Here is a 21,447-nt window from a genome sequence, read left to right on the forward strand (position 1 = left end):
TATTCTATTGTAGAAAATATATTAGATCACACTGTACTTTTACTTTACTGTGAGGTTTTGAGTCAAATTACTTCTTCAGTCCTCATATTTGTAACAATATAGCATAATATACTCTATTTCATCTATGCCCAGAGTAATATTGTATTATGCTTACCTATTTAGCATAGTGTAGTCTAGTGTGTCCAAATCTAAGTCTTGATATTATTGTCTCTTATCTCCTCTCCTGTTCCTTCCTGCACATCTCATTTCTCCTGCTTTCCTTTGAACTCTGTAAAAATCATCCTCCTTTCCTCTCTTCCTTTCATTGCTTTTGCGTGTGATGCTGTGTGGCAGGAAAAAAAGCTGTATTACTGTTACTGAGTATAATTCTTTGACATGATTTACAGTTACTCCCAAACATTGTATCATCTGTGTTTCCCGTGTTTTGACAGAAGGTAGAGTCACTAGAGGGGCCAAAGGCTACACGCCATTTACAGGCAACCAAACAAAATGCTCCATGTCATAGATTAAATTTGCAGATTTCTCTGGGTTTGAACATTGTTGGTAGCATTTAGGATGATGTAAGTACACAATTAAAACATATATATACCATAGGTATAGTCGTTTTTAGGCATTTTAATGCAGAAATATTACATATTATATCTTTAAGTTGTAGTTGTCACCAAGTCTGCTGCCAGCAGGTCAGAAATCCTCTCCACTCGTGGTAAACAAAAGCGTGAGTATTCAAAATCAACATAAATATCAAGATTACAACTATTTCAGCTGGTGCAACCCCTTAAAATGTAAGTAGTGCGTAAACTCCAACCTAACTTAGAACTTGCGTTTAAACTAGTGTACGTTTGAACTTACACATAGCTGGTGCAACGCAGTGCAGGAATTAATCTTTATTACACTTGACTACCCAGTAATAATTGCAGCTTTATTATGCTGTTTGGCTCTGTAGATTATTGTAGAGATAACAAGTTGTAGAGGTAATATGAAAAACATGCATTAGTCAGACCATTGCTATCTATGGGCAGTCGTTAGAGAACAGTAATTCTGTTGATGTAGGCTTATTTTATTTCCCATAAACAAATGGAACATTCACCTGATGTTTAGTATTATCAAGATGATAACCGTTTGTTGACCTTGGTCAGAAACGCTCAGCAGAGATTACCACCACACTAGACTCTTGTTCCTTGGTTTCAGTGTGCTCAGCATTGCGTTGATTTATACAGGCAGTGTAGGTCCCTCGAATCAGAAAGAGCACCGAGATGACGGCGTAGTAGCTGCCGTAGATGATGAACTGCAGAGAAAGCCCTCAGTCATTCTCAACATTGTTATTTCAGTCATGATATGGATCATCAAACCTGTCTGCATGCAACAGTGAATGATAAACACCAGGTGTCACTGTCGCCCTCTCATCACATTTATCCAACAGATTTCTGTTGAAAAAGCTGCTGCTCACATTCTTGATTCAGAATGAGCTCACCCAGAGATTGGTAGTGTTACATTTCCTGTATTCTGACATTTAATTAAAAAAGTAATAAATAAATACTGTGTATGCACATACCTGTGTCACAATGTCCAGTCCCAGTGCAGCTTCATCAACAACTATGACCGTTATAATGGTCTGCAGGGAAAGGGCTACAAAAGTGTTGATCCCGAAAGTCAAGGCGTAGCACTGCATGGAGAGGTTGGATGCGATTTGAAATCTAGAATGACAAAGTGTTTATAATTTCTGAGAGAACTATGCTAGCTGCTTACACTGTCATAGATATTTATAAGCAATGCACAATAGAGCTGGTGACTTTTTAAACAAATATGAGTTGAGTATGTCATTTTAGGCTTCAAGCTGTGCTGTTCCTCCATCTACAGAGAGGAACTGTTTTTGAAAAACATAAGAAATAAAATTGGAGTTGTGGAAATTCAACAGTTAACTTACGTTGTGATGGTGATGAGAAGCATGTAGCAGGACTTAAATATGACATAAGCAGCATAGCATGCCCAGATACTGCTGGTGAGCGCCATCAGAAACACAGCACCTGTCCCTACGGCTGAGAACAACCCTAATGCCAGCTCTCCCCACACGGCCCAGGTCACCTTGATGTGGCCCACGGAGAAGGCTGCTGCAGCACCTGGACCACGGAAGACAAGGATGAAGGGATTAATCTGTCACTCCAGTGGACAACACCTCCACTGTGCCTGTGCATCCTTGTTTCATTCATTCATTAACCCTAACAACAACATTTCTTTCATTGAACGATGGTACAAACATCAATGTGGCTTCTTAAAAAAAACAATGCACACACATGCCTTTGCTGGCCTCCGCAGCAACTGCCTTTTATGATGACCACTTTCACCCAGCTCTTAGAATCAACTATCAGCAACAATCAAAGAATCCATTACTCCTAACTTTATCTCGTTAATTGAAGCAATTACTCTTCTTCTTCTCATGCTGAGCCAGGTTGAGCGTAAGCCAACAGGACCGTGATGCTGCTATTCCCTTTTAAAATCAATACACATTTCCCATTTAATCAGGCATCCTGTATAGTCTAGAATGGCATGATTGTTTTCTTTTAATTGCAAGTTTTTATAGGTCTGTGTGCCATCAAACATGGCAGCTTTTAATACCATTGTTACATTTTATTTTGTTCTATATAATGTGGTTGTGCTGCAGTCTTCTGCCCTCTCCTTAATTGAACTGCTGGTTCAATCAGTCACCCCCTGCTTCCACGAAGCTCTAGTTCTTCTGTCAGATACAGTGTGCAAAAGCAACTTTCACTCTTTCATTAAAATGTGCTTTTGTGCACATTATTCTGAGAAAACTCAAATCTTTAGTTTATGACTGGTTTGTCCCGTTTCCACAATGTTTTTGGAAGGTAATATGTATTTAAAGGCGGTGACAAGCTATAGTTTTGTTATTGTCGACAAACTGATGAAAACACCAAAAACCAACAATATATAAGTCTGTTAATACTTTCTGAGTTCCCAACCATGTGGCCCTCAGCCCATTCTTTTCTATTAAAGATTTAAATCTTCGAAAAAGGGTAACGAATATATTCTTTAGTTTTTGTTAATTGACATTTCATACAACAGCTGGGCTGTAGTTTTTAACAAATATTACTCAAACTATTAGGGGCTATTAAGTACTTACGACATCAGGACAGACAGACAATACTTATTAGTAAGTTAAATTCATTGTTTATGTTGGTCTTTTCATGGGATCTGTTGATATTAACAAAAATCTAGACTATTACAAGACGTATGCTTTAGGATCTGCACATAATGATACTGAAGCAGAATACAGTATAGCTCAAGTATGATCTTACTAGAAATGGGAACCACAAATGTTTTGTGTCTTTCTTTCTGTATGGTTTTCTCTCGTACACACACACACACCTACAACCAGTCTTACCTACAAGGGAGCACGCAGCCTCTACACCTCCGTTGTAGATAGATGATGTTGCAGATGGTTCTATATGGTCCCACATTAGCTGGGTGTAGTTGAACACCTGCACGTAGCCAGCCGTGGCCAGAGCCCACCACACAGACCAGTAGATTAAATCCCTGCATGGTGGCCATTATTAAAACAGATTATAACCATGATTGTAATTACTGTAGAGGGGTATCCTACTAGGTGTCTGCTCGGCAGAACTGTAAAGTGTGGTGTGTATTGATAAACAAAATTGTATAAATGCCTGGAAGAATATGACTCCCTGAAGCTTTGCCAAAGTAGATGGCCTGCAGTGGCCACATTTTTCCAGCTGCACCAGCCAGCACTGCCATTATGCTCCATCTTCTCTCTCCCTGAGCCAGCTTCATCCCCAGCCACCACTGGTTCCTCGGGCACATCCACTCCCAGAGGCCCCTTCTGTTGGGACTGCGAGCCCACTGCTGCTGCCTTTATCCCTTTGAAAAACAGGCTCCTCTGGGGCATGGGCAACCAGAAGGAGATTAGAAAAGCCATGCTTACCATCCCCAGAGTGATAGCATTGATGTAGAAGTAGTCCACTCCTATTGATTAGAGTTCATACTTCATCAGTGCTTTCTCATATTGCTCAAGACTTTTTGTAATAGCAGGTATTTGTGATCTGTTTTGAAGAGTACTGTATTCTTCATTTTAATGTGGAGAAAATACAGAGATACAATACTTATCTAATATTTATTTTATTTATTCTGTGTTTATTATAGGCTAGGAAGCCCTACCTGCCAGGGAGACCAGCACTTGGCCCAGGCTGGCACCAAATGTATACCCAGTTAGCATAGCACTGCGCAGGTAACCAGTGGCTCTTTGGTAATTCTCAACTGGAATTACGCTGTAAATGTAGGAAAAGTAGGCCACCTCTGTGGAAGTCACTACAGCATAGTTGATCTGTGGGTGGGATGGAACAGTTGTTAAAGAGATTGCACCCTCTAATGCAGCACCTTGTGCCAGGAATGAATAACATAACGCAATCTACTTTTAGAAGTTGTTCTTGAGTAACATGCAACAGTGCAGCAATACTGTATTAAGCAGGATTAAAATATTTTGCATTATCTTTTTAATTGTCCTAACTATTTATGTCAGGACACACAACACCAAGTGCATTTCTGAGTGCTGCAGTTTTGATTATTCTAAATAAATCTAGAGTATCATGAAGAATATCATTACTATTCAACTCTTTTCAATCATATTTATCAATTTTTAAGTGGACCTGAAGGAAGATCATAGCAGGCAGCCCCGGTGCAAAACAGAGCAGGACATAGTTGGTGACCAGGAAGAGACCCTGTACCACAATGAGGGGCTTGTGCCTCAGGAAGTCAGTCAGGAGGAAGACGGGGAAAAGGAAGGCGAGGTAGGAGTACGTCCAGATAGGGAACAGGTAGTTAGTCACCTGTAGGAAACAACAATTCTGATCCAGGCACACTATCTGTCTATGGCATGTTTCATTGTCTCAGTGGTTGGTCTCTGATAAGAGCTCCTAATGAAAGATACAGTACTTAATGTATGCAGGCTAAAGAGCAACTCTGTGTACGTGTGTGTACATAACAGTATGTATGTGTCTGCCATGCTTACCACTTCTCCAGAGATGTTCTTGTGTGGTCCAATTAAGTATGGTGTGAGGAAGGGCTCTGCTACTCTGCAGTTAGCAAAAAAACCATAGAGTGACAGGACTGCAGTAGGATAAGCCCAGCTAGAGGACTTCAGCTTGGCCCAACTGCCCATGCTTTTACCTCAGCAGAATTTCCCAGAGATTGTCTTTAGTTTTTTATTTTCAGGAGTGCTGCCTGAGACCTTGTTCTATATCTGAAGCCTAACTGCCTGGACTATCCCTCAGTTTATTGACTGTTGTCAAAGCTCAGGATTCATAGTAGCTAGAATATACAAAAGTAATCTTTATGATCTGCACGTGCCTTAGTTTATGAGCGATAGACTTCAACCTGTTGGTGATGAAATTAGGCTTTCTTCAGGTTTAGTTATCAGTACAAGCCTTAAGTCTGTAATAAAGTATATGAAACAAGAGACTGAGAGAAATGAAACTTCTTCCTGTTATTGTAGGCAGAGGCAGTCAAAGCCTGGGAATAAGAAGACTCTCCTTCTGCAGCATAAAGGCAAAACTATGACAATAGTAACAAATATAACAATTATTCACCATATAAAATCCAAACCCAAGTTGGAGTTTGGATTCTATGACTGCTAAATTATTGAGCAGCTGCTGGACTGTCTTTTGGATGAGGCATTCATAACAATGTTGTTTATTCCATATTCCTCATTTACCTAGACATAAAATACGTCACTCACTACTAGCAAAAAAACTCACTAATTCAGGCAAGAGCCAGGTTTATGTAGGTGGGGAACAGATCTCGACGGGGAAACATCATAGACAGTAAGAAGGGAAACATCGATACCAACATGTCATTCAAGTTCTGGAGATGTTTGGTTATGTTCGTACTACGCACGCGCAATGAGTGCACGCCGGCATTGTGCTGCGAGTCTGTCGCCATAGCAACGGTTTGTTGACAGGTGATGTGAAGTTGCCTGAATACACGGGACAATGAAACTCAAACGGTTCTTTCTCAGATATTATCCACCAGGTAAGTTAATACGGAACATTTAATTTGTCCTAACTGTAACGTCAGGGAATATTTCACTACTGTAACTATTAAAACTAAACTAAATTTTAGTTAGCAGAGGTAGCTAGCATTGACGCTATCATAGGTTACCGTTGTTTTATTCAATGCAGTCGTCATGAGTGGCCTTTGGTTCAATTCATTTTTCTGCTCTCAGGTATAATCTTGGAATATGAAAAAGGAGGATATTTGAGGACCAAATCAATCGACCTTTTGGATTTAACTTCAGAGTGCGTGAGTTGTATCCTTAACCTTTAGCTACTATAACATTCATAAAGTTAACTAACGTTAGCTAACAACACTGGGGTTATGTTAGCTAGCTAATTGATAACGTCATAATAATCTCCTGTATGAGTGTTGTTGCTTTTCATCTTTCACAAATACTGTAATTGTATTACTAATCTAGTCAGACATATCTCCAAATAGCCCTGTCTGTGACTTTGGGGTTCACCCATCACTCTTAACCTGCATGTCCACTGTTGTGAATGTGATACTAAACACAGGTATCAGGTGATCTTAAGTTAAACATGTGTAAAAATGTTCCCCCCATGCAGAACAAACCCAGATGAGTTGTTGGCAGAAATCAGGCAGTCAGAGCCTTTGATCACAGAGTCCCGGGCTGATCAGGTCAAACAACTGATCCTTCGACTTCAGCAGAAACAGGGCCAGCAGGACCACCACAGGTTCTGTTTCTTCAAGGTCAGACGCTGGACTCACACTTACATTAATTATTATTATTACTTACAATAATAAATACATTCACACAGTGACATGACTAGAATCTAGATTCAATAAAGTAGCTCCTCTTTAAAGGTGTCGAAATCCTTTTGTCTTTTGTATCTGTACAAACATTTATTTAGCATCAGATTGAGGTGCTAAAACTAAATAATAAAACTATAGCAATTCTAAGTCGCTTTGGATAAAAAGAGTCAGCTAAATGACATGTAATGTTTTACTCTATTATAAAAAGGCAATTGAAAATATTTTGGATGAGAAAGTTTTGGCAACATCAGCTAATTACAGCAGTATAGTAGTTCTCTGATTTTTACGCTTTGCAAATGTTATTTACATCTGTGGAAAGTTAGGAGTTTGAGTAATATAATTAGCCAGTGCTCTAATAACTGGATAACAACAGGTTCTTCATGAGTGTCTTAGTGTGTTAAGGAATACACAATACATAATTGGTAAGAGGTTATGGTTTGTTACATGGCTGGAGGTCAGGTCTAATCTTTCTCTGGTCTTTTTTGTAGGAGCTAAAGGCACACATACTGCCACTGACAAACGTTGCCTTTGACAAATCAGGGTCAAGGTAGGGTTATCTGCACCACACAAAAGTCTAACACTCTGGAGTTCAGAAAGCTATGTATTCTTGTTCGTTGAATTTATCTTTACTCTTCTCTCTGATACACTGCAGGTTTATAACTGGGAGCTATGACAGGACATGTAGAGTTTGGGACACTGCTTCAGGCACAGAGCTGCACACACTAGAGGGTCACAGAAACGTGGTGTATGCAATTGCATTCAACAACCCCTATGGGTAATGAGCTGTCTCAGCAAAACATACATTCAGAGCATCTGATAACACTGCTCTACAGTATTTGACTCTCAGTTTCTTTGTTTTATCTTTTACTTAGAGACAAGATTGCCACCGGCTCTTTTGATAAGACATGCAAACTATGGTGTGCTGAGACGGCCAAATGTTTTCATACCTTTCGCGGACACATGGCAGAAATAGTATGTATGACAATCTGTTTGAAATGAAAATTATTCAATTACTGTTTGTTTTTAGTCAATTGTTGCTCCATATACTACAGTATACTGTACATAGTCAGTATTTATGCACAGTGTTATGCTGCAGGACCAAGTGCCTTTATTAGTGCCCAAGACCTGGCAAATCCTTCTTGGCTTTTTACTAGAATCCAGCACTAGTAACTGTAAAATAGAGTTCTGTATTGTGTAGGTGTGCCTGGCATTCAACCCCCAGAGTACACTGGTGGCCACAGGCAGCATGGATGCCACTGCCAAGCTGTGGGATGTGGAGACTGGGGAGGAGGTGGCCACTCTGACTGTGAGTAATCTGTTTTTTTACTTACTATATCCCAATGCCTCTCTTGCTCTCTTTTTTTTTTCTGCTATCCCGACTGCATGACTAACTTTTCATTCACTTCTAAGAGTAATTATTCCTAAATTGAGTGTTGTTACCCCTGCTGAGGATCAGCATCTTTTCTAACCCCCAAATATCTGATGGCGATTGTAACAGCTAGGCCACTGATAACCCATTCTGAGGGGAGGAGTAAGCTCTCTTTGATGTGCAGACTGCACGTGGGTCCGTGGTGTGACTGGTTGGTTGGCTGGCTCTGTCTCAGTGAGAAGCAACTCTCTCTCTCTCTGTGTTCTGTTAATACTTCACACCACGAAGAATCAATCATGCTGACAGCAGTCAATTGAGCGTACATGCTCTTTATTATTTATTTATTTATTTCAAGAACTTAAGAATCTCTCTAAGTGTCAATTTTTATTTTTATAAATAATATTGTGTGTTTGTTGTGCATTTTCATCCATATAGGGGGAGAAAGAGAGGGAGTTTATAAGAGACGGTGAGGGATAATGCTCTCTTTTTGATTTCACCCAGGGCCACACTGCGGAGGTCCTCTCTCTATGCTTTAACACAGTGGGAAGTCAGCTTGTCACTGGCTCCTTTGACCACACTGTTGCTATATGGGATGTTGCTTCAGGAAGGTCAGACATCAGCATTGTTATTGCAATGTATGCAACGATTTCTGCATGTGTGTCATATATACTCTACAGTCCATATATAACACCTATATATTCTGCATACATAAGTGCACAACTGACTCATTGCTGCTTTTCTGTTATTTTCAGACGTGTCCACACTCTGATTGGTCACAGGGGGGAAATCAGCAATGTTCAGTTTAACTGGGATTGCTCCCTCATAGTAACAGGCTCCATGGACAAAACCTGCAAGGTGAACTATCATCAGCCCAAAGACTTAAAAATGTGCAATTGTTTGTGTGTGTTTTATTTAACTCTTCAGAATATAATTATGTAGCCAACAAGTCTCTTTACAGACTGGAATTATATTTAGTATTAGTTTGTTATTCATTTAACATTTTAAGCTATTATAAACAAGGTATGTGAGATGAATGGTTCTTGTCATCCATATTCAGCCTTCTCCATTTTCCACTCTCCATCTCCCCCCACCTCCTGTCTCTAAGGTCTACATCATTTAAAAGAGAAAAATTGAATCGAAATATCTTAATTATGCCAAGACGAGTCATGCTCCGACGAATTATCCCCCTCACTGCATTTCCTCTAGGGGAGATGGTTAAAGTAAAGCTACCAGCTGCATGCAAGCATATTTAATGAGACTGTTTGTATGTATGTGTGTCCTAGTTTGGGCTTATGTTTTAGAGACTTGATTTAATGTCATATTGTGTTCTTCTTTTTGATCTTTTTATTGCTTTTATATGTAGTTTTTTATTTATTGTTTTGTTGTTGTTCATTTGTCATCTATGTTTTTGCGTCTTTTGTCTTCTTGTTTTTATTTACCCTAATTTTGTCTTGCTTTTGTTTGGCTTTCTGTTGCTATATTGCCTTCTGGGTATCTGCTTTGTCTGTCAAAGCACTTTGTAAACTCTTTTTTAAAGGTGTTATATAAATAAAGTTATTATTATTGTTATGAATATTAATATTATTAGTATTATGTATTTCCTGCCTGTTTATTTATAATTATGTCACTGAGGGTTTGTATGACACAAACCCTATGACACAAACCCTCGGTGACATATGTATGTATTTTCAGTTGTGGGAGGCAGTCAGTGGGAAGTGTGTGGCCACCCTAGTTGGACACAAAGAAGAGGTGCTAGATGTGTGCTTCGATTTAAGTGGTCAGCTCATTGCTACTGCCTCTGCTGATGGTAAGACTAACAATTAATTTACTAAATGTTTAAATTACTAGCAAAGTTATACTAGTAAAGTAGTATATAAATTATACACACACATACATGTGTGTGTACTGTATATTACACATTATATACACAAATATATACACATTTTCCATTTTGTGTTGTTTTAGATCACATGCCTGAGGTTTACTTTATGTAATAAAAAAAATTTCCACCGCCATGCATCCTCAATACTTGACTTGACGTGTAAGAAATGACAGTGCATGTATACTAACAACCCTGCTTGTCCCCGTCTGTCAGGTACAGCGCGAGTGTTCAGTGCAACCACACATCAGTGTCTCGTGACCCTAGAGGGCCATGATGGAGAGATCTCTAAGGTAAGTGACTGGACCCATAATGGCTTCTCTGCCATTGCCTGTGAACATTTATTCTACGTCACCATAGAGAAAAGCTAAAACCTGGGTATTTTGTTCTCGGTAAGCAAAATAGGTATTTACTATTGTTTTAATTTCTCATTTTAACAAAGATATAACAATGACTCTATTCTGCATCTATGAATGTATCCCATAAGGTTAGTACAAGTGTGTCTCTGTAAGGCTACCAAGAGCTGTGAAGTAATAAATATTAAATCTTTGCTCATGTTTTAGCTTTTCATAATGAAACAGAGTAGCACAGAAGTAAGCCAGGACCTAGGCTCTCTATAAATTACCCATTATCAAAACATTATCTCACAGACCTGTTTGGAATTATTATTATAACCGGCCATGGGGCACAACCACAAGTATGTGGCTGCACCAGGCAAATAACAGGTGCAAATGAGCTTGTGATTGTGTAACATTAACTCTCACTATCTACCTACAGTTCTCCTGGCCAGTGTGGTAAAAAAGATATTGCCTCTACTTGCCTTGTTAACATGGGATAAAGCGTGATGCTGAGGTAGAGGGACAGGAGTTTAGGCTTCAGGCTGTTTTGTGCTTACTGTGTCACATGGTGAAACTCTGCAGGTAGGACAGAGGACTGTAGTGATGCTTCTTTTGATCTGGCTAATTGAATATCTAGCTTCCGAATGAGATGTTTTGAAGCTAGCTCTCCATGAGAAATTACAAATACCACTTGCCATCCCTGACCATAAGTTAGCATGGTCTGACTTTGTGTTATTAGCCTCTAAACTCAGCACCAAATGTTGCACCCATGCCATCACATGTAATCACACATCTTTTACCCTGGTATAACATTGTCTGGCATTAGCTGAGTCCAACAAACACATATTCTGGCATTAGGTGCCATGCTCTGTATGTGTGTCCTGCAAGTTCTGGCTCAGAGGGTTTCTATGTATGAGGGGCTTAGAAGTCACCTCTGTTTACTGAAACATCAGGCAGTTGGTAATAAGTAGGCTGGCTGGAGGATCATTCCAGAGGATTATGACACTAATCTCTCCCTAAAAGGACACCTCTCCCGCTCCCCTCCATGCCTTCTTAACCATGACCATTTTTTTTTTCTTTGGTCTATCCCTCTATTTCAGTGTCTCGCTCTGAATGTTTACTTTTATTTTCACTATGTCTCAGTCCCTCTAGGTAATTCCCTTTGCTGCCTTTACCTATTTAAATCTGGGAAATATAAATGATGGACTGTATGCTGACAACTATATATAATGATTACATAACTGAGGATACATCATTTTGTAACGTTTGCAGTGTGAACTGCACAAGTGTGAAGGAAATGAGGTGAGAATTAGTGTGTAATATGGAATTAGGACATAGCTTTAGTCATGTTTATTTATACCTCTTTCCTGTCATTTCCTTGTTCATTCCTTGATGTTTTTTTCTCTCTTCTCTGTCCATTTTCTTACCATTTCTGTTCCTGTCATAGCTTCCACTTTCATCTTCTTCCTCCGGTCTTCTATCTTTGTCAGCTCCTGTTCTAGTCAGTTTCCATTTCCTGTCTAGGGTAACTCCTTGGTGCTCAGTTTAGAGTTGTAATAAAAGCATACTTTACTTAAATGGCCATCTAGAGCCAGCTTTATTTAATCATCTTTTTTTATTTTTTTTTTTATCCTCCTTAAGTATTTAAAGTTGAATGACCTCTGTAGAATAATGTTGCTGATGTGGTAAAGAGTTCTAAACTCACTAATTTCCCCCTCCCTCTTTGTCATTTCAACCACTTCTGGCGAAATCTCTTATTCGGTACTCTCTCTTGCTCACTCTATTGCTCGAATAAGACTAAAGGCTGTTTTATGCTTCGCCGCGAACCCCCCTCCGAGCCCACCACCGTAGCTCGACGTGCACCTCCAAAAAATGTTAACTTTGCGTCGAGGCGACGCAGACCGCAAGGACTGTGATTGGTCAACTCGTCCTGTGTGTTGATAGTCGGTGTTTCAAGCAGCCTACTGTGGGGAGTAGCAACATGCTAGTTCACTGACACAAGCTTTGCAAATAACCTCAGACATATTTTGGTTACAATGATGGGGTTATCCGTTTGTAAAGTGTCTATATGTCAGTAACGTTTTGAAATTAGCACTTTGCCAGCAAGCAGTACTTTGTGGGCAGTTGTGCTAAAGTTTGCTTGCTAACATAACATAAACTGACTGGCAGACACCTCGCAAATAACCTCAGACTTATCACCCCCCTAGCGTTATGGCGGTGAAATGCACCGTGATGCAAAGCAACCCCCGACACAGGACTCCGAAAGGGTCATGACGCCGTAGGAGCGACGGCGTAGCTACGGCGTAGCTACGGCGTGGAGTTGACGCGGAAGCATAAAACAGCCTTAACTCTCCTGCCTTTCTTGTTAGATCTGTTTCAGCCCCCAGGGCAGCAGGGTCCTGACTGCCAGCTCAGACAAGACAGCTCGTCTTTGGGATGTTCAGTCTGGAGTGTGCCTACAAGTCCTGGAGGGACACACCGACGAGATCTTCTCATGCGTCTTCAACTATGAGGGTGACACTATAATTACAGGTATACACTAACTCACACACACCACATCTGGCAGCCACACATACATCTGAAAACCGTTACAATGTAGCCTTGAGTGACGATTAAACTGCTTCTTTCCAGCCGGCATCACAAATGCTTAATTTGACATTTTAGATTTGGAAAGCGTGCAGCTGTGTCCTTCTGTGCAGCCACCTGTTCTTGTTTGTGCTCTCCTGCAGGCAGCAAGGATAACACATGCCGGATCTGGTACTGACCCTTCCCTTGACCCTTACAAGGCTCATACAGGCATATACATGGACACAACAATCAGTTTACCATGTATGTCACTGTATATCTTTCTAATTGTACAATACCGACTGAAAAATCTGTAGTCATATTGAGGTAAATGTTTGGTCTACCGCATCAGTGTAAGGTTAAAGTGGCATTGCAAATCATCGCCGCTTCATTATATAATTTTTCTCTCTGATGTTCCTCCTGTTCTTTAATTTGTTGAACGCTTCACTTGTTCCCTGACTGTACTAACTGTGTACCTGACCAGTAGACATAGTCTTCTGTTTACTGTGGAGTTAACAGTGTGGTAACTTTGCTCATTAAATGTCATCAAGTAGTTGGAAGTCTTCAACTATGTTTTTGGGATGGTTTGACATTTTGGGACATATGCTTGGACAAAGCCAGGAGGCGATTAGCTTAGCTTAGCATAAAGACTGGAAGCAACTGGCTCCGTCCAAAGTTCAAAAATACACCTACCAGCCCCTCTCAAGCTCAGTTATTAATAAGCTACATACTTACAGCAGATAACGCTCCGTAAGACCACAACTTGTTTTTACATTTCTGTTTGTGTTGTAATTTAACAAACAGCTTTGTGGATTTTTTAACTTTAGACAAAGCCAGGCTACAGTAGCTGTGTGAGGCTAAGCTAATCATCTTCTGGCTCTAGCTTCCTATTTAAAAGACAGGCATGGAAGTGGTCTTCTCATCTAAGCATACTTCCCAAAATGACAGACTAGTTCTTTGAAGCATGTCTTTAAAATACAATTTGAACATGCTTTGTAAATATACCTGATATTCAATGAAGCTGTGTAGAGAATTTTAGCAAGTGTGACCTAGACTCCTCGATCTGAGCTGTAAACATCCCAAATGTTGTTTTGTTAAATCATATTCATACATGAGCATTGCTGTTTCATCTTCATTAGCCCGTTATCAGCTAACAAAGGTAATCTTCTGATAATTCTGTTCCCGCTGCCTTGTACGTTTCAGTAAGCATTATTTTCTAAAAGCACAATACAATGATATATGTTTATTCAGTAGCTTCAAGATCATATGGCTGTTGGTTTACAGTCTCACTGCATCTGTGACACGCTTTTGGCAATACAATGTAATACTGATGTGGATAAATGTGCTACTAAACAGTGTTCAGTTCCCTTTCTGCTGAATGATCAAGACTGCTTGTATTTCACATCACAGAAATTTATTGATGTCAAAAGATAAATACATTCAGTTCTACCGTGACAGAGTTTACAGTGGAATTGTGTGCTTTTCTTTCCCAATGCTGATGTAACACTAGAGTACCACTAAGTAGAGAAATAAACAGACCAAATTCACATACAAATTCAACATTACAAACCGTACTCCGTTTTCCTGACATAGTAAAAGCTAAAGAGAGCAGTCCACTACTCCAAGGTGCAGCAGTTCCAAATCTACAGTATATACAAATCATCTATCCAAAATAATCAGTTCTCATGTAACATAAATAAGTTAACATACCTACTTGGAACTGAATTTCAAGGTCACAACAGAGGTGGTATAATGGCCGATGAACACAACAAAGATATGGGCATTTTGTTGCTTTGAGCAAATGTGCACTATTAAATGGCGAATCCGAAGAAAGTGAAAGAGTTTTTTTTGGGGCTTATCTTTCAACAGCGTCTTTTACAATGTAGTTTTGATACAAAAGGTTTGAGTACATTAAGTTGTTGGGAGAATTTAACCTGATTTTCCTATCTTCTATTCTTTTCTTCATGTGTGTTCATTTGGAATAAGTAAATAAATAAACTCATAATTTGGTTCTGAGAATCTTTATATATATATATATATATATAATCTGGAGCAGTTAAAATCTGCTGACTATAATCTTGTGAAGCCTAGTTCATTCTCATCAGAAATGTCCAACCCGTATACCTACAGTTTGCTCTGTGTGTGTGTCTCACTAGTGAGGTGAAGGTGAAGATGAAAATCTTCTTTTATTAAAGGGAGACTGGTCCATTCATAGCTTTCATGGACAGATTGAGGTGTATGAATTTCTCAAGTATGCTGATCGCATTGTGCTGTCAGTTTACAGTAGGAGACACTTGGTGTGATGAGCAAAAAGGTTGGAACATGTTAGAAGTGTGAGCGAACAAGTGTCTTTGTTTGCAGTATGAGGAAGCTACAGAGCAGAGCCCTACAGGGTCTCCAACAGCCAATCAAACAGGCTGGACAGAGACCGGTCCTCTTTCTCTTTCTCATGTAGTTTACAGAACTGGACCACAGCGCTGAACAAGTCTGCAATCCGCCATGCCTTCTGAGACATCAGATGAACCACCCTCTGGAACTGAGAGAAAGCACACACAAAATTATCCAACTATAAATCCATGGTCATCACATTTAGTACCTTGTTGACTAATGGTGAAATGTACAGTATGTATAAAAAGAATATATAGCACAACTAAACAGTAATATTTATAACTAATAATAACTCCTTGGAACACTGTATCAATGCAACATAATTCAGATAGATGGGGTGAGAACTAAACACAATTAAGAATTAACTGAGTAACGCAAAGCAAAGTTTATTACAAAGGGTACTAGAAAAAGCATTAAATGGCTAAACCTTTACTGGATTGCTGGTATAATTGTGTAAAAAGAAGGTGAAGTAGTGAGAACAGTTGGAAAAGTGTGAATTACGAATTTCATTGAAATGTTGAATGATACCAATAATGTATTAAAGAAAAGTGAAATATTGTAAGTTTTTTTTTTTTCAAAGAAAAGTCATTGTATATGTATGTTGAAAAAAAGTCATAGTATGGTATGTCAAAAAAAGTGAAAAGTCATATAGTATGTGGAAAAAAGTGATAAAAAATCATAGTATGTCGAAAAAAGTGAAAGAAAAGTCCTAGTTTAGTTAGTCATAGTATAGTATGTCGAAAAAAGTCATAGTACAGTATGTCGAAAAAAGTCATAGTATATATAGTGTGTCGAAAAAAGTAGTAGTACAGTATGCCGAAAAAAGTAAAAAAAGCCATAGTATAGCATGTTGAAAAAAGTTTAAAAAGTCATAGTATAGTATGTCAAAAAAAGTGACAAAAACGTCAAAGTTTAGTATATCGAAAAAAAAGTCAGTATAGTATGTCGAAAAACTTAAAAATGTCGCAGTATAGTATGTCCAAAAAAGTCATAAAAAGTCAGTAAGTATGTTGGAAAAAAAGTGATAAAAATGTCATAGTTTAGTATATCGAAAAAAGCCATAGTATTGTATGTTGAAAAAAGTCATAAAAAGTCATAGTATAGTAGTTGAAAAAAGTCATAAAAAGTCATAGTATAGTATGTCGAAAAGAATCATGAAAAAGTCATAGTATAGCATGTCGAAAAGAACATGAAAAAGTCACAAGTTAAAAAAGTGATAAAAAAGTCATAGTATAGTATGTCGAAAAAAGTGATGAAAAAAATCATAGTATAGCATGTCAAAAAAGTGAAAAAATTCAAGTATATATAGTATGTCGAAAAAAGTCATAGTATAGTATGTCAAAAAATTGATAAAAAAGTCATAGTATATAGTATGTCAAAAAAGTGACAAAAAGTCAAAGTTTAGTATATCGAAAAAAGTCCGTATAGTAAGTCGAAAAAGTAAAAAAAAAGTCGCAGTAGTATGTCGAAAAAAGTGATTAAAAGTCATATTTTAGTATATCGAAAAAAGTCATGGTATAGTATGTCGAAAAAGTTTTTAAAAAGTCGCAGTATAGTATGTCGAAAAAAGTGATAAAAAAGTCATAGTATAGTATGTCGAAAAAAGTGATAAAAACTTCACAGTAATCTTTCACATTATTAGTATTTGTGTAACACAGTACTATGTTTGTATACATTTGGTCCAATATGTGCTGTAGAAAATGCTACATGGTTTAATGGAAAATCAATAAAAAATTGCTAAACAAAAGAAAAAAAGTCATAAAAAGGCAAAGTATAGTATGTCGAAAAAGGTCAAAGCGTAATTTGTGGAAAAGAATCATTAAAAAGTCATAGTATAGTATGTCGTAAAGAAAGTCATAAAAAAGTCACAGTATAATATGTCAAAAAAAGTCATAGTACAGTATGTCGAAAAAAGTCATAGTATATGTCGAAAAAAGTCATAGTATAGTATGTTGAAAAAAGTAATAAAAAAGTCATAGTTTAGTATATCGAAAAAAGGCATAGTATAGTATGTTGAAAAGAATCATGAAAAAGTCACATGTCGAAATAAGTGATAAAAAAGTCATGTTATAGTATGTCGTAAAAAATTCATAGTATAGTAAGTTGAAAAAAAAAAAAGTCATAGTATATTATGTTGAAAAGAATCATGAAAAAGTCATAGTATAGTCAGTCATAGTATGTTGAAGAGTTGAACCCTCAACCTCAACTCTTTAGTTTATCTCTAGCAACTTATCTCACTGAGCTATTTGCAAAGCTCACAACTTATTGGTCCGGCTTTGTATTTATTGTTCACATTACTGAAGACGTAAAAAGTCATAGTATAGTACTGTATGTCGAAAAAGTTATACAAAAATCATATCATAGTATGTCAAAGAAGTCATAGTATGTTGAAGAGTTGAAACCTCAACCTCCAATGTTCCCTTTATCTCTAGCAGCTTATCTCACTGAGCTATTTGTGAAGCTCATAAGCCACTTGTATTCATTGTTCACATTACTGAAGACAAAAGAAGTCGTAGTCTAGTATGTCGAAAAAAGTCATAAAAATGTCATAGTATAGTATGTTGAAATAAATCACAGTATAGTATGTGGAAAAAGTCATAAAAAGGTAAAGAATAGTATGTGGAAAAAGGTCAAAGCGTAGTTTGCGGAAAAGAATCATTAAAAAGTCATAGTATAGTATGTCGAAAAAAGTTCAAAAAAAGTCATAGTATAGAATGCCGAAAAAAAGTATAGTATGTTGAAAAAGTTTTAAAAACCTATAGTGTAGTATGTCGACAAAAAGTCATAGTATAGTATGTTGAAAATAGTCAAAGCGTATTATGTCGAAAAAAGTAATTAAAAAGTCCTAGTATAGTATATCGTAAAAAAATCATAGTATAGTAAGTCGACAAGTAAAAAAAAGTCGTAGTATATTATGTTGAAAAAAGTCATAGTATAGTATGTTGAAAAAAAGTTATAAAAAGTCATAGTATAGTACGTTGAAAAAAAGTTATAAAAAGTCATAGTATAGTATGTTGAAAAGAAGTTATAAAAAGTCATAGTATAGTATGTCGAAAAAAAGTTATAAAAAGTCATAGTATAGTATGTCGAAAAAGGTCAAAGCATAGTATGTGGAAAAGAATCTTCAAAACTCATTGATATATGTCATAAAAAAGTCATATGACACCAAAAAAAGTCATAAAAGGTCACAGTATAGTATGTCGAAAAAGTCATATAGAAGTCATAGTATAGTATATCGAAAAAAGTCATAGTATAGTTTGTTGAGAAAATTCATAAAAAAGTCATAGTATAGCATTTTGAAAAAATTCAAAGCGTAGCAGGTCATAGTATGTTATGTCGTCGAGAAAGTCTGGGAATCAAACCTGGGCCCAAATCTACAGTGACTTCTTGCTGGGTGCCTGTTGGAGTTGTGCTAACAACTGAGCCACTTCTCCACCGAAGAATTCATGTTGAAAACAGTCATAGCATATAACCAAATAACAACTAATAACCAAAGACAACTACAGTGTATCGTATTTTCCGGACTATAAGTCGCACTTTTTTTCCTACTTTGGCTGATCCTGCGACTTATAGTCAGGTGCGACTTATATATCAATATATATATAATTTAACATGTTTTTACACGTTAATTCACACTGAAAACATTACCGTCTACAGCCGCGAGAGGGCACTCTAGGCTTGTGACAACTAGAATACTGCTCCTAAAGACAACTGAGAAAGAAAAGAGATAACAAACTGCAGGTAGTAAAATATGCAGCCGAAAACGGTAATCGAGCAGCAGAAAGAAAGTTTGAAATGAGTGAGAAACTTGTGAGGGACTGGCGAAAAGGTGACTCTTACTGCAATGAAGAAAACAAAGAAAGCTAATCGGCTGGAGGAAGGAGTCGGGAGGGACTCGTCAACGGTGCAGTTACGTCTCCACGCCTTTTAATACATCCATGCTCCACGCCCTGGTAGCTAGATGTTCTGTGTGCTATTGTATAGTTCAATAACTGTTAATGTGTTACGTTAACATACCGGACACCTACCATATTCAGCCTGTTGTTCTGTGTGCTATTGTGTAGTTGACAGATGAAGAAAAAAAAAAAAATCTAAATAAATGCGACTTATAGTCAGGGAAAATACGTTACTCAGTTCTGCATTTCTGCTGCTTTTAGTATTCTGCTAAAATACACCAAATGGCTTGTTGAATTTAAAACAAATAAAAGGTAATCATTTCCAACATTCTTTTATTGAACAAATTGAACATTGAATTAAATATAAAAAGGCACCACTAAAAAAGGAATGATAGTTACATTATTAAGTGCAGTTTTCTGCTGAAATTTTCATTCAACTAACACAAAAAAATCTCTGAGTGTCTTTCGCGATACGTCACAGGCTTTCGCGATGTGTTCATGCGCCAGTTGATATCGTCATGACGATAAAAAAACCGATATATCGTGCAGCCTTACCCCTGCTTTTATGTTTTTGATTTGACAGCTGTACCTACCTTTGCAACCCTCTTCTCTTTGGTCTTCCTAAAGTAGAGAGCAGAAAGTCCCAGCTCGGAGGCAGCAATCCACTGCAGGGCCAATCTCAGCTCCGAGTCCACACACTCAGGCTCAAGGTCGCAGTTTACCACCAACAGCGCCCTGAGGTTGCTACTGCTGCCCGCCGTCCTCGCTGAACTGCTCTCTGAAAAAACAAAGGTGACAGGAATGCACTAATGTTTTTCTGACACACCTTGAATGTTAACTATGTTCTCTACACCGTCAAAGCCCTGTAGGAATGCAGACATTTCATTCTGTTCTATACTTGCTTGGACATCAAAAGCCAACGTGCCAAAGCTTTGCATGCGATCATACAGCATGTTCAGCTTCGTAAAATGGAAATATCCTGGGCTCAGTTTTGCTTCGAGATACTCTTTGCTGGAGCGTAAGTCATCAAACAAAGATGAACTTTGTGTTGAGACACTTCTGGAACTGTGGGCCCTTTTCAATTATTGATGACTATCTTTAACTTAAAGAGGAGAATTGCCTTTGCTCAAGCACATCCATTTAATCACAGAGCCAGTTTACTGTACATCCAGTCACTCAAAAGCTCTTGGTTAGCAGCCAGATGTTAAAGCTGACCAAGAAGGTGAATAATTAGGAAGTTGATAACATTGAGAGGAAATGAGAATCCACCACTGCACTTACCAAAGACATGTTCCTTTGTTCCTGCTAGATGTCCTTTCTCGGTCTCCTCACTGTGAGGGAAAAAAAAATACCAATTGAAATAAGATACAGTATCACTTTAAGGAATAGTTCAACACTTTGGGAGCCTATTTACTTTCTTGCCAAGGGTTAGATGAGAAAATTGATACCACCCTTATGTCTGTACGTTAAATATAAAACTACCGCCAACAGCTGGTCAGCTTAGCATAGAGACTGGAAACAACTAGCCTGTCCCTTTCCAAAGGAAACAAAATCGGCCTACCAGCACCTCTAAAGCTCTAAAGCTATTTCAGCTAATTTACAGCAAAAAGCAAATAATCATGTTTACCCAAAATGTCTATTGCTATTTCCTATTCCTATAGTGTAAGTATATATTGTACACTGTTAATCTGAATGTGCTTTAAACGTAACAGTTGAGATACATATATAGATAGAATAGAAAATAACAGAATAGAATAGAAGAAATGCAGCAGACTGGAGAGGCCTTTTTGTCTAATAAACAGAACATTATGATATTTGCTAGAATGACAGAATATGTAATTAGTTATAATCCGTCTAGCAGCCTGTCACAGTTACAGGACACCTTTTCGCTGTGCTCTAGGTGAGAAAATGAGAAAAGGCAATATATCTACAGCTGTTCTGTCTTATTAGAAAAAAATGATAATGGGCATCAGAGAGACACATTAATGAGAAATACTTCAGCAACGGCCTGTGACAGTTACCTGATTACTGTGCTCTGAGTGAGCACATCAGAAAAAGCATCCAGGTCTGCCAGGCCTAGGCTGGATGCGCTGCTGGTTCCATTCCTGTTAACCAATTTAAAAAAAAAAAAAAACAGATAGGAGCATTCGCATGTTA

The 21,447-nt window shown here is 38.0% G+C and overlaps 3 protein-coding genes across 8 annotated transcripts in view; 1 reads left to right on the forward strand and 2 right to left on the reverse strand.

The window, feature by feature from the left end:
- Positions 1 to 606: 606 nt before the first annotated feature.
- Positions 607 to 5,281, reverse strand: slc19a3b (solute carrier family 19 member 3b). Its single transcript, XM_039822503.1, has 8 exons — positions 5,039 to 5,281; positions 4,677 to 4,856; positions 4,189 to 4,354; positions 3,681 to 3,996; positions 3,398 to 3,549; positions 1,925 to 2,117; positions 1,553 to 1,694; positions 607 to 1,285 (listed from the first exon to the last, which is right to left on the reverse strand). Exons 1-8 carry the CDS (start codon positions 5,186 to 5,188, stop codon positions 1,133 to 1,135), a joined length of 1,452 nt encoding a protein of 483 aa, XP_039678437.1. The 5' UTR covers positions 5,189 to 5,281; the 3' UTR covers positions 607 to 1,132.
- A 553-nt stretch (positions 5,282 to 5,834) lies between these two features.
- daw1 (dynein assembly factor with WDR repeat domains 1) lies at positions 5,835 to 14,835 on the forward strand. The gene is made up of 13 exons (XM_039781783.1): positions 5,835 to 6,057; positions 6,251 to 6,323; positions 6,648 to 6,792; positions 7,344 to 7,402; positions 7,508 to 7,630; positions 7,728 to 7,827; positions 8,054 to 8,161; positions 8,726 to 8,832; positions 8,977 to 9,079; positions 9,917 to 10,031; positions 10,320 to 10,396; positions 12,811 to 12,973; positions 13,171 to 14,835. Exons 1-13 carry the CDS (start codon positions 6,018 to 6,020, stop codon positions 13,203 to 13,205), a joined length of 1,248 nt encoding a protein of 415 aa, XP_039637717.1. The 5' UTR covers positions 5,835 to 6,017; the 3' UTR covers positions 13,206 to 14,835.
- LOC120546637 (SPHK1 interactor, AKAP domain containing) overlaps positions 14,404 to 21,447 on the reverse strand; it is a 133,250-nt gene continuing 126,206 nt past the window's right edge. For all 6 annotated transcript variants that reach the window (XM_039781734.1, XM_039781743.1, XM_039781770.1 and 3 more), the window contains 4 exons: positions 21,312 to 21,395; positions 20,572 to 20,621; positions 19,884 to 20,068; positions 14,404 to 15,542 (listed from right to left, as the gene is read on the reverse strand). In XM_039781734.1, coding sequence (XP_039637668.1) covers positions 15,393 to 15,542; positions 19,884 to 20,068; positions 20,572 to 20,621; positions 21,312 to 21,395 — 469 coding nt within the window. In that variant the 3' untranslated portion in view covers positions 14,404 to 15,392. The remainder of the gene's footprint in view (positions 15,543 to 19,883; positions 20,069 to 20,571; positions 20,622 to 21,311; positions 21,396 to 21,447) is intronic.

The sequence above is a fragment of the Perca fluviatilis genome, chromosome 2 (genome assembly GCF_010015445.1).
Source record: "Perca fluviatilis chromosome 2, GENO_Pfluv_1.0, whole genome shotgun sequence".
Lineage (NCBI taxonomy): Eukaryota > Metazoa > Chordata > Actinopteri > Perciformes > Percidae > Perca > Perca fluviatilis.